The sequence below is a fragment of the Pelecanus crispus genome, chromosome 2, assembly GCF_030463565.1.
Source record: "Pelecanus crispus isolate bPelCri1 chromosome 2, bPelCri1.pri, whole genome shotgun sequence".
Lineage (NCBI taxonomy): Eukaryota > Metazoa > Chordata > Aves > Pelecaniformes > Pelecanidae > Pelecanus > Pelecanus crispus.
In genome coordinates this window covers 175,228,561-175,240,880 of record NC_134644.1, presented here as the reverse complement: position 1 = coordinate 175,240,880, position 12,320 = coordinate 175,228,561, and the positions used below count along the sequence as shown (strand labels likewise).

Below are 12,320 nucleotides of genomic sequence, written 5' to 3'. Positions count from 1 at the left end.
CTGGAAGCCCCCCCAGGGAGCAAAGCCCCGGCCGAGCACCCCAGGGTGCCCAGCCAAGGGTTTGGGAGGGGGCGCATTGCTCCCTCCAGCTCGTCCAGTCTGGCCCAGCTGCTTTCCCCCACCCCAAACCAGTTGCTCCAGCCACGCAGGGGCTGGGACAGAAGCTGCTGAGCCCCACAAGTAACCCCCCACCCCCGTCCTGCCCCACTGCCTGGGGTAGAGAGGAAGAGGGGCGAGGCCAGGCTTGGAAAATGAACGAAAAAGAGAAGGAAAAAAAAAAAAAAAAGACATTTTAATCACTCGGTATTTGCGAGATACAAGGTAGAAGGGTTAAAAAGTGGCTGAGTGAGACCGGAGCAAGGCTGAGAGGCAGCAGCGGAGCCCGGCAGCGCCGGCAGCTGCCTGCACGGCAAACGGCCCAAGGACGGAGCGGGCAGCGATTGTGCCGAGCCCTCGCCGAGGAACGCGACGACCGGGGACGGACGGGACGGTCCCAGCGCGGGGACGGTCCTCTAAAGTGCCGTAACGGGGAGGAAGGCTCCGGCGGTGGGGGCCGAGGGGCAACCGGGGCCCGGAGGCCGGCTCCCGGCAGCGCCAGAGCAGCCGGCCGCGGCGGCAAGCTCGGCCGCGGCCAAACGCCGTCCCCGGAGCAGAACGGGGGCCGTGCCCCGCGCCGGGGAGGGGGGGCTATTGCATTGATCCAACATTCAATTGGCGAGGAGAATTAACGCCCGCCGGTTATTCCCTAACGCATAGAAGAAGGAGGCGGCACGGCGGCACCGCGGCGCCGTCCAAAATGGGCGCCCGCCGTGCCGGGGGGCACCGGGAGGGAGGGTGGGGAGCCCCCCCAAGCCGCAACCGCTGCCGCCTCACTGGTTGCCTTCGTAGTTGAGCACGTAGTAGTCGTGCACGTACATGAGGATGGCGATGGGCTGCCCGATGATCAGGGATATCCAGACGGCCGCGTTCCCGTAGTTTCCCTGCAGGAACCTGGAGACGAACCAGGCCAGCGGGACCTGGGGAGGAGGGGGACGGCGTCAGCCCCACGGCCGGGGGGCAAGCCGGGATGCGCCCCGGTCCGCGGCGGGCTCAAGGTTTCGGGACCCTCCTGCAGCCCCCGTTATCCCGAGGCTGCAGCCCAGCCCTCCCCGTCCTCTCCGAAGGGATGCAGAGGCGCTGCTCCGGAGCGAAGCGGCGGCCGGCGAGGGCTCGGCTTACCTGCGCCGCCATCCCGATGAACGCCCAGAGCCGGAACATCTTGAGGGGGACGCTGACCAAGTACTGCGGGGACACGGCCTCAGCTCCAGCGCCGGGGTGGGAGCTCTGGGGGGGGGTGTTTAGGGGAGGGGGGGAGCTGCAGGCAGCCCCCCCGGCGCTGGGAAGCGGCACTGACCTCGTGGAAAAACGCGGAGCCCAGGAAAACGGCTATCTGGGCCGTCCGCTTGCTGATCCCCGACTTCAGCATGGGCTTGTAGAAGTGCCTGAGAAGCAGCCGCCGCGGTAGCACAGAGCCCCCCGGGAGCGACGCGGCCCCCCCAAAACCCCGAGCTGGGGGGGGGGGGGGGGGCACGCGGTCCCCCTCTTGCTGCCCCCGCGTACCTCAGGCACCACTTATGCACGGGGATGTTCCAGTTCTGCCAGAAATAAGTCACCGACTCCGAATTCCTGGGGAGAAAGGGGCAGCGAGCCACGTTGCGGGGGGAAGCCGCCGCGTCCCCGCTCCACCCCACGCCGCAGGGACCCCCCCCCCCCGCTCGAGGGGAGTGGGCTTGGGGAGGGGGCAACGCCGTCACTCACCACCAGTCCCTATAAAATTCCCGGTCCCCGAACTGCATCACTTCGGCCACCACGTTCAGGCAGGAGTGGAAGAACCAGTAGAAGAAGATGAGCCAGATGAAGTGGTTGGGGACCTGCGCGTGGGGCGGGGGGTGTCAAATGTGGGGCTGGGACCCCCCCCCCAATCCAAGGCAGGGGGACCAAGGGGGTACTCACGGCCAGCTTCAGGAGCCGCTCGATGATCCGGGAATAATCCATGTCCTGCAAAAGCCGTCGCGGTCCGTCGGCGCCGTCCCGCGGATCCCGTGCCAGGCGGGGAAGGGGGCAGGGGCGGGGGCGCGGGCAGGGACCCCACGGCCGCCAACCGGGGCCATCCCGGCACCCGGAACGCGGGATGGGCGACAGCTCAGCCGAATCTCGGAGCCGGCTCCGGTACCGGGCAGCCTCTGCCCCACCGCAGCCAGCTGGGGGGGGGGGGAGCCAAAACCTCTGCCCACCCCCCATCCCCCGGCACCCCCCGGGACCACTCCCTGGGGGACCCCCAACTGCCGGGGGTCCCCCCATCGCTCACCCGAAACGGCTTCATGGAGTTCTGGATCGTGGGCACCATCCACTGGAACGGAAAAGGAGGGTTGGAGCCGGGATGGGGGGCTAGCGCCGGGGATGGGGGGCTGGCCCTGATGTGGGGGTCCCCGTGCCGGCAGGGTGAAGCCCCCCCGCCCCCCCGTACCTGCTGGATCAGCCCCACCAGCAGCTGGGTGAAGAAGAGCTGGAAAACAACGGCAGCGATGGAGCCGGCAGCGGGGGCAGCCGGCAGCCCCCCTGCCCGTTTTGGGGGACCCCAAACCCAGCAGGACCCCCAGAGGGACCCCAAACCCAGCAGGACCCCCAGAGGGACCCCACAGCAGGACCCCAAACCCCAGCAGGACCCCACAGCAGGACCCCCCCAGGACTCTCAGAGGGACCCCAAACCCAGCAGGACCCCCCCAGGACCCCCAGAGTGACCCCAAATCCAACAGGACCCCCCAGGACCCCCAAACCCAGCAGAACCCCCCCAGGACTCCCAGAGGGACCGAAACCCAGCAGAACCCCCCCCGAGGGACCCCAAACCCAGCAGGACCCCCCCCCCCGAGGGACCCCAAACCCAGCAGGACCCCCCCCCCGAGGGACCCCCTAGAAGGACCCCAAACCCAGCAGGACCCCCCCAGCCCCCCTGAGGGACCCCAAACCCAGCAGGACCCACCCCAGCCCCCCTGAGGGACCCCAAACCCAGCAGAACCCCCCCCCAGCCCCCCTGAGGGACCCCAAACCCAGCAGAAACCCCCCCCCAGCCCCCTGAGGGACCCCAAACCCAGCAGAACCCCCCCAGCCCCACCCGAAGGACCCCAAACCCAGCAGGACCCCCCGCAGCCCCCCTGAGGGACCCCAAACCCAGCAGGACCCCCCCCCCCCAGCCCCCCCGAGGGACCCCAAACCCAGCAGGACCCCCCCAGCCCCCCTGAGGGACCCCAAACCCAGCAGGACCCCCCCAGCCCCCCCCGAAGGACCCCAAACCCAGCAGGACCCCCCCAGCCCCCCTGAGGGACCCCAAACCCAGCAGAACCCCCCCAGCCCCCCCCGAAGGACCCCAAACCCAGCAGGACCCCCCCCAACCCCCCCTGAGGGACCCCAAACCCAGCAGGACCCCCCGCAGCCCCCCTGAGGGACCCCAAACCCAGCAGGACCCCCCCCCCCCAGCCCCCCCGAGGGACCCCAAACCCAGCAGGACCCCCCCAGCCCCCCCGAGGGACCCCAAACCCAGCAGGACCCACCCGGCCCCCCCCAGAAGGACCCCAAACCCAGCAGGACCCCCCCCAACCCCCCCCTGAGGGACCCCAAACCCAGCAGGACCCCCCCAGCCCCCCCCGAAGGACCCCAAACCCAGCAGGACCCCCCCCAGCCCCCCTGAGGGACCCCAAACCCAGCAGGACCCCCCGCAGCCCCCCTGAGGGACCCCAAACCCAGCAGGACCCCCCCCGGACGCCCCCCCCCCAGCCCCCACCATCTCGAAGAGGCGCCGGAGCAGGAATCGCTTGCGGATCCGGGGGGAGCGGGGGAAGTTCAGCTCGTAGCAGAGGGTGGGCGCGAAGATGAAGTAATAGAGATCTGCGAGGAAGAGGAGGAGGGAGAGGAGGGGGAAACCACACGGCCGCAAAGCCGGGGAGCGGGTCAGAGACCCCCGAGGGGGTCCGGGACCCCCCCCCCCGCACCCCAAAATCCGCGGGCTGCCCTTACTTTTGTAGGTGAGGTTGGCCGGGTAGGCGACGCCGCTCTTCCCCCACGTCCCCGTTGGCTTCGGCGGCGCCGGCGGCAGCTGGGGAGGGGACGGGAGCCGTGAGCCCCCCAAAAACCACGGCGGGACGCGCGCCGTGCCCCCCGCCCCGGCGCTGTACCTGCGGCCGAGCCCTCCCCGGGGCCGGGGGGGCGGTTTTGGCTTCCCTCCTCTGCCGGCACCACTTATTGACGTCCCTGAAGGAGAAGAGCTTGAGGAAGATGATGGTGTAGATGGCCAGCGTGAAGACGGACCCCGCTGCGGGGGGAAAAGCGAGGTGAGGGAGGGGGCAGGGCCCGATCCTGTCCGTCCGTCCGCCCCCGGCGCCTGTCCGTGCGTCCCCCCGCCCCTCACCTGGGGTGATGGAGGTGACCATGAGGACGACGCCGGCGGGGAAGCAGAGGATGGCCAAAAGGTTGAGGGCGTGCAGGGCGGTCCCCGCGCCCTCCGAGAGGGAGCCCTGCGGGCGTGGAGAGAAGGGCAGGCGTGAAATTTGGGGGGGTGGGGGGCACCCCCCAGGCCTTGGGGAGGGGGCACCCAGCACCCCCCCCCCCCGGGGCGCTCACCGCTGCCAGCCGGCGCTCCAGGGCCAGGGCCACCACCACGAAGACGTTGGCTACTGCGGAGAGAGGAAGAGGAGGAAGGCGTTGGGGGTCCCCCCTGTCCCTTGGGGGCGGTCCCTCGGTCCCCCACGCCCCTGGTTTGGGGTCCCTGGTCCCCCCTGTTCCTTGGGGGGGTCCCTGGTCCGTGTCCCCCCCCCCCCCCCCCCCGGCCCCGCCATCCCCGTGGGGGTTTTTTTTGGGGGGTGGGGGCGCGGGGGGCACTCACCGATGACCAGGCAGAGGGAGGGCCAGCTGTAGGGGTCTTTGAGGAAGAGAGAGACCACCTGGATGGGGTCCACCAGGATCCCGTACCTGCCAAAAAAAGGGGGGTCCTGAGCAGCCCTGGACCCCCCTGGAAACCCTTGGACCCCCCCAGAAACCCCAGACACCCCCCAGAAACCCCTGGATCCCCTCCAGAAACCTGCAGACACCCCCAGAAAGCCCTGGACCCCCCCAGAAAGCCCCAGACACCCACCAGACACACCTGGACCCCCCCCCCAAGACACCCCCAGAAACCCCTGGACCCCCACCACATACCCCCGGCCCCCCCGACACCCCCAGGCCCCCCCAGAAGCACCCAGACACCCCTGGACCCCCCCCAGAAACCCCCAGAAACCCCCAGAAACTCCTGGGCCCCCCCAGACACCCCCAGAAACCCCTGGACCCCCCCAGAAAGCTCCAGACACCCCTGGACCCCCAGGCCCCCCCCAGAAAGCTCCAGACACCCCTGGACCCCCCCCCCCCCCAGAAACCCCCAGAAACTCCTGGACCCCCCCAGACACCCCCAGAAACCCCTGGACCCCCCCCAGAAAGCTCCAGACACCCCTGGACCCCCCCCCCCAGAAACCCCCAGAAACCCCTGGACCCCCCCCACATACCCCCGGCCCCCCCGACACCCCCAGGCCCCCCCAGAAACACCCAGAAACCCCTGGACCCCCCCCCCAGAAACCCCCAGAAACCCCCGGCCCCCCCGACACCCCCAGGCCCCCCCAGAAACACCCAGACACCCCTGGACCCCCCCCCAGAAACCCCCAGAAACCCCTGGACCCCCCCCACATACCCCCGGCCCCCCCGACACCCCCAGGCCCCCCCAGAAACCCCCAGAAACCCCTGGACCCCCCCCCAGAAACCCCCGGCCCCCCCGACACCCCCAGACCCCCCAGAAACACCCAGACACCCCTGGACCCCCCCCCAGAAACCCCCAGAAACCCCTGGACCCCCCCCAGAAACACCCAGACACCCCTGGACCCCCCCCCCCAGAAACCCCCAGAAACCCCTGGACCCCCCCCACATACCCCCGGCCCCCCCGACACCCTCAGGCCCCCCCAGAAACACCCAGACACCCCTGGACCCCCCCCCAGAAACCCCCAGAAACCCCTGGACCCCCCCCAGAAACCCCCGGCCCCCCCCGACACCCCCAGGCCCCCCCAGAAACCCCCAGAAACCCCTGGACCCCCCCCCAGAAACCCCCAGAAACCCCTGGACCCCCCCCCCAGAAACCCCCGGCCCCCCCGACACCCCCAGGCCCCCCCAGAAACACCCAGCCACCCCTGGACCCCCCCCCAGAAACCCCCAGAAACCCCTGGACCCCCCCCACATACCCCCGGCCCCCCCCGACACCCCCAGGCCCCCCCAGAAACACCCAGACACCCCTGGACCCCCCCAGAAACCCCTGGACCCCCCCCAGAAACCCCCAGAAACCCCTGGACCCCCCCCACATACCCCTGGCCCCCCCCGACACCCCCAGGCCCCCCCAGAAGCACCCAGACACCCCTGGACCCCCCCCAGAAACCCCCAGAAACTCCTGGACCCCCCCAGACACCCCCAGAAACCCCTGGACCCCCCCCACATACCCCCGGCCCCCCCTGACACCCCCAGGCCCCCCCCAGAAACCCCCAGACACCCCTGGACCCCCCCCCAGAAACCCCCAGAAACCCCCAGAAACTCCTGGACCCCCCCAGACACCCCCAGAAACCCCTGGACCCCCCCCCACATACCCCCGGCCCCCCCCGACACCCCCAGGCCCCCCCAGAAGCACCCAGACACCCCTGGACCCCCCCCAGAAACCCCCAGAAACCCCTGGACCCCCCCCACATACCCCCGGCCCCCCCCGACACCCCCAGAAACACCCAGACACCCCCCCAGACACCCCTGGACCCCCCCCAGAGACCCCCAGAAACCCCTGGACCCCCCCCCAGAAACACCCGGAGCCCCCCCAGACACCCCCGGAGCCCCCCCAGACACCCCCGGAGCCCCCCCAGACACCCCTGGAGCCCCCCCAGACACCCCCGGAGCCCCCCCAGACACCCCCGGAGCCCCCCCAGACCCCATTACAGGGCGGGGGGGGGTCACTCCCGAACGCACCAGCGTTCCCCCCACGGGGGTCCCTGCTCCCCCCACCCCAAACCCCCAGCGGGATCGACGACGTCGCCGCCGCCCCCCCCAGCCCCGCGCCGGGGACACTGACACCCCCCGTGCGGGGGGGGGGGGGGTGGGGGGGTCAGGGTCCCTCTGTGTCCCCCCCTCCCCAACCCTGGGGACCCCCCCGGACTCACTTGATGAGGTTTTCCAAAAAAAAGCCGAGCGTTGCTCAGGACCTGGGAGAAATAAAGCGGCGGGTGAGGCGACCGGGGGGGGGACACCCGCAGCCCCCCCCCCCCAGATTTGGGAACAGCTCCGGGCGGTTCTTGCGGCACCGGCGCCGCTTGCGGCACGCGCCGAGCCCCGCTCGCCGGCCACGCAACCGCGGGCATTGCCCCCCGCCGGAGAGCGGAAACCGGGGTGGTGGGTGGGGGGCGGTGGGGGGCTTCGCGCTTCCCCCCTCGCGGTAGCCCGAAGGCCGGCGGCGGGCAACGAGCCGGGAACGCCGGGCGAGCCCCTTCTAGCTCGCTTTCGCCCCGGTAATCAAATTAAAACCGCGCCACCGGGGGGATTAGCCATCGCCGCGCCCGTTCTGGCGTCGCCGGCCGCCTTGGGGTCCCCTGGGACCCCCCCCCCAAAAAAACTCACCAGCATGACCACACACCAGTTGAGGATGCCGCGGTAGTTGCTGTAGCCGCTGGCCGAGCTCAGCAGAGATTCCTGCACCTTGTGGCACCTGGGGAGGCAAAAAAAAAAAAAAAGGGAAAAAATAAAAAAAAAAATTCGGGGGGGTGGTGGGACGGTGCGGAGATTGGCGGGGGGGGCGGCGGGGGGCGGCCAAAACCATGCCGGGGACGCCGGCGGCGGCTGGGGACTGCGGCAGCGGGGGCTGTGGGCAGGGGGTGCCATCCAGGACCCCCCCTTTGGTGTTGGGGACCCCCTTGTGCCCCCCCCGGGAGGGGGGGGACGTCCCAGCGTGTTCGGGCAGGGCGGGGGGCACCATCCAGGACCCCCCCTTTGGTGTTGGGGACCCCCTTGTGCCCCCCCCCGGGAGGGGACGGGGACGTCGCAGCGTGTTCGGGCAGGGCGGGGGGCTCCATCCAGGACCCCCCTTTGGTGCTGGGGACCCCCTTGTGCCCCCCCCGGGAGGGGGGGGACGTCCCAGTGTGTTCGGGCAGGGCGGGGGGCTCCATCCAGGACCCCCCTTTGGTGTTGGGGACCCCCTTGTGCCCCCCCAGGAGGGGACGGGGACGTCCCAGCGTGTTCGGGCAGGGCGGGGGGCTCCATCCAGGACCCCCCTTTGGTGTTGGGGACCCCCTTGTGTCCCCCCCGGGAGGGGACGGGGACGTCCCAGCGTGTTCGGCGCAGGGCGGGGGGCTCCATCCAGGACCCCCCTTTGGTGTTGGGGACCCCCTTGTGCCCCCCCCGGGAGGGGGGGGACGTCCCAGCGTGTTCGGGCAGGGCGGGGGGCACCATCCAGGACCCCCCTTTGGTGTTGGGGACCCCCTTGTGCCCCCCCGGGAGGGGGGGGACGTCCCAGCGTGTTCGGGCAGGGCGGGGGGCACCATCCAGGACCCCCCTTTGGTGTTGGGGACCCCCTTGTGCCCCCCCCGGGAGGGGACGGGGACGTCCCAGCATGTTCGGGCAGGGTGGGGGGCACCATCCAGGACCCCCCTTTGGTGTTGGGGACCCCCTTGTGTCCCCCCCGGGAGGGGACGGGGACGTCCCAGCGTGTTCGGGCAGGGCAGGGGGCTCCATCCAGGACCCCCCTTTGGTGCTGGGGACCCCCTTGTGCCCCCCCCGGGAGGGGGGGGGACGTCCCAGCGTGTTCGGGCAGGGCGGGGGGCACCATCCAGGACCCCCCTTTGGTGTTGGGGACCCCCTTGTGTCCCCCCCGGGAGGGGGGGGACGTCCCAGCATGTTCGGGCAGGGCGGGGGGCTCCATCCACGACCCCCCCTTTGGTGTTGGGGACCCCCTTGTGCCCCCCAGGAGGGGACGGGGACGTCCCAGCGTGTTCGGGCAGGGCGGGGGGCTCCATCCACGACCCCCCCTTTGGTGTTGGGGACCCCCTTGTGCCCCCCAGGAGGGGACGGGGACGTCCCAGCGTGTTCGGGCAGGGCAGGGGGCTCCATCCACGACCCCCCCTTTGGTGTTGGGGACCCCCTTGTGCCCCCCGGGACGGACGGGGACGTCCCAGCGTGTTCAGGCAGGGCGGGGGGCACCATCCAGGACCCCCCTTTGGTGTTGGGGACCCCCTTGTGCCCCCCCCGGGAGGGGACGGGGACGTCCCAGCGTGTTCGGGCAGGGCGGGGGGCTCCATCCACGACCCCCCCTTTGGTGTTGGGGACCCCCTTGTGTCCCCCCCGGGAGGGGACGGGGACGTCCCAGCGTGTTCGGGCAGGGCGGGGGGCACCATCCACGACCCCCCTTTGGTGTTGGGGACCCCCTTGTGCCCCCCAGGAGGGGACGGGGACGTCCCAGCGTGTTCGGGCAGGGCGGGGGGCTCCATCCAGGACCCCCCCTTTGGTGTTGGGGACCCCCTTGTGCCCCCCAGGAGGGGACGGGGACGTCCCAGCGTGTTCGGGCAGGGCGGGGGGCTCCATCCAGGACCCCCCTTTGGTGTTGGGGACCCCCTTGTGCCCCCCCGGGAGGGGACGGGGACGTCCCAGCGTGTTCGGGCAGGGCAGGGGGCTCCATCCAGGACCCCCCTTTGGTGTTGGGGACCCCCTTGTGCCCCCCCGGGAGGGGGGGGACGTCCCAGCATGTTCGGGCAGGACAGGCAGCTGCCAGCCCGGGGTCCAGAGTCCCCGGGTGCCGCAGCCCCCGCCCTAGATAAGATTTGGGGGTAGGGAGGGGTCAGGGACTGATCCTGCCCCCGCCGCGCCCCAAAGGGGGGGGTCAGGGGGCTGGGGGGTGTATTTTGGGGCGTCGGTGCGGGCAGGGGGGCAGGCGGGGGGGCAGCGGGGTCCCCCCCAGCCCCTCGCTCCTGCCTGGGGGGAGCGGGACCCCCCCTGCCCAGCTGGGGGGGGGCCCTGGGGGTTTAGGTGACCTGGATTGGGGTCCCCAGGGGACAGGACCCCCCCCAGGGGCAGGGGTGGGTGCCCAACCAGGGGCAGGGGGGGCAGGGGGTCCCCCACAGAGGCAGGGAACAGGGGGGTCCCCAAACCAGGGGCAGGGGGGACCGGGGACCCCAAACAAGGGACAGGGGGGACCCCAAACCAGGGGCAGGTGGGACCAAGGGACCCCCCCAAGGGACAGGGGGGACCCCAAACCAGGGGCAGGGGGGACCGAGGGACCCCCCCAAGGAACGGGGGGGACCGGGGACCCCAAACCAGGGGTAGGGGGGACCCCAAACCAAGGACGGAGGGGACCAGGGACCCCCCCCAAGGGACAGGGGGGACCCCAAACCAGGGGCAGTAGGGACTGAGGGACCGCCCCAAGGAACGGGGGGGACCGGGGACCCCAAACCAGGGGCAGGGGGGACCGGGGACCCCCCCAAGGGACAGGGGGGACCCCAAACCAGGGGCAGGGGGGACCGAGGGACCCCCCCAAGGGACAGGGGGGACCCCAAACCAGGGGCAGGGGGACCGAGGGACCCCCCCAAGGGACAGGGGGGACCCCAAACCAGGGGCAGGGGGGACCGAGGGACCCCCCCAAGGGACAGGGGGGACCCCAAACCAGGGGCAGGGGGGACCGAGGGACCCCCCCAAGGGACAGGGGGGACCCCAAACCAGGGGCAGTAGGGACTGAGGGACCCCCCCAAGGAACGGGGGGGGACCGGGGACCCCAAACCAGGGGCAGGGGGGACCGGGGACCCCCCCAAGGGACAGGGGGGACCCCAAACCAGGGGCAGTAGGGACTGAGGGACCCCCCCCAAGGAACGGGGGGGACCGGGGACCCCAAACCAGGGGCAGGGGGGACCGGGGACCCCCCCAAGGGACAGGGGGGACCCCAAACCAGGGGCAGGGGGGACCGAGGGACCCCCCCAAGGGACAGGGGGGACCCCAAACCAGGGGCAGGGGGGACCGAGGGACCCCCCCAAGGGACAGGGGGGACCCCAAACCAGGGGCAGTAGGGACTGAGGGACCCCCCCAAGGAACGGGGGGGGACCGGGGACCCCAAACCAGGGGCAGGGGGGACCCCAAACCCAGGACAGGGGGGACCAGGGACCCCAAACCAGGGGCAGGGGTCACTGCCGGGGCTTCCTGCTGCCAGCCCCCCCCCCCCCCCCGCCTTGTGCCGGGGGGGCCCGTTCCCAGGGGAGCCCCCGGGGGGGGTGCGGTCCCTTCGCCGCCCGAGGAAGCAGCCGGGCGGGGAGGGCCCCGCGGTGTCGCAAGAGGAACCGGGAGCGGCCGGGCCCGGCGGGGGGGGGCGGAGGTGGCGGGGCCGGGCTGGGGACATCGCCCCCGGGGGCACGGGACCGGGACACGGGGGCGGACACACGGACGGGACGCACGGGCCCGGGGGTGGGGGGCCGGGAGGGGGCTGGGGGTCCCGGTCCCGGGGGGCCCTCCCGGAGCGGCCCCGTTACCTGAAATCCCCGCCGGGGTCATGGCCGGGGTCGCTGTCGCCGGGGTCGTGGCCGCGGCTCGGCTCCCCGCTCCCCCGCCGCCTCCGGGGGGCCGCCGCCGCCGCCGCCCCCCGCCCGTCACCCGCCGCTGTCGCGCCACGGTCGCCCATGCTGGGCCCGGCCCTGGCAGCGCCGCCGGCCCGCGCCGCCTCCCGGCCACCGTAGCGCGCCCCCCGCCCGCCACGGCCTTTGTAACCTTGGCAACGGCCCCGCCCACCGCCCCGCCCCGCCAATGGGAAGGGGGAGCAGCGGCGGGGCTCGCCACCGCCCCGCCCACCTCCCCGCCCGACCAATGGGAAGGGGGAGAAGCGGCGGGACTCCAACTCCCAGCGGCCCCCGCGGCGCCCCGCCCGCCTCCCTCCCGCCCCTCAGCGTGACGGGCCAATGGCGAGGCTGGGTGGGGCGCGGTGAGCCAATGGGGAGGCGGGGCGGGGCCGCGGTGGCCAATGGGAGGGCGGAGCAGCGCGGCGATGAGCGGCGGCCGGCGGGGGAGCGGGGGGCGGCGGGCGGAGCCGGGGGGGAGCGCAGGTGAGGGGGGGGGGGGGGGTAATTGGGGGGGCAGGGGGTGGAATGGGGGGGCCCGAATGGGGGGGGCGGGGGGGTCATGGGGATGGGGGGGGAAATGGGGGGGGGAAAGGGGGTGTTTGGGGGGGCTTGGGGTGAAATGGGGGGGAGAAAGGGGGGGGCAGGGGGTGTTTG

At 72.5% G+C, this 12,320-nt stretch overlaps 2 protein-coding genes across 2 annotated transcripts in view; one reads left to right on the top strand and one right to left on the bottom strand.

Annotated features, from left to right (window-relative positions):
• Positions 1 to 869: 869 nt before the first annotated feature.
• On the bottom strand, positions 870 to 11,731 carry DGAT1 (diacylglycerol O-acyltransferase 1). Its single transcript, XM_075705096.1, is given in 18 exon segments — positions 870 to 1,016; positions 1,219 to 1,281; positions 1,394 to 1,481; positions 1,600 to 1,665; positions 1,798 to 1,910; positions 1,993 to 2,037; positions 2,348 to 2,389; positions 2,507 to 2,545; positions 3,818 to 3,921; positions 4,051 to 4,108; positions 4,209 to 4,345; positions 4,442 to 4,547; positions 4,654 to 4,706; positions 4,916 to 5,001; positions 7,245 to 7,264; positions 7,266 to 7,286; positions 7,699 to 7,786; positions 11,583 to 11,731. Coding segments are annotated over 18 exon segments (1,425 nt in total).
• A 274-nt stretch (positions 11,732 to 12,005) lies between these two features.
• FOXH1 (forkhead box H1) overlaps positions 12,006 to 12,320 on the top strand; it is a 2,736-nt gene continuing 2,421 nt past the window's right edge. Inside the window, 1 exon segment of the mRNA XM_075705095.1 lies at positions 12,006 to 12,023. Coding sequence (XP_075561210.1) covers positions 12,006 to 12,023 — 18 coding nt within the window.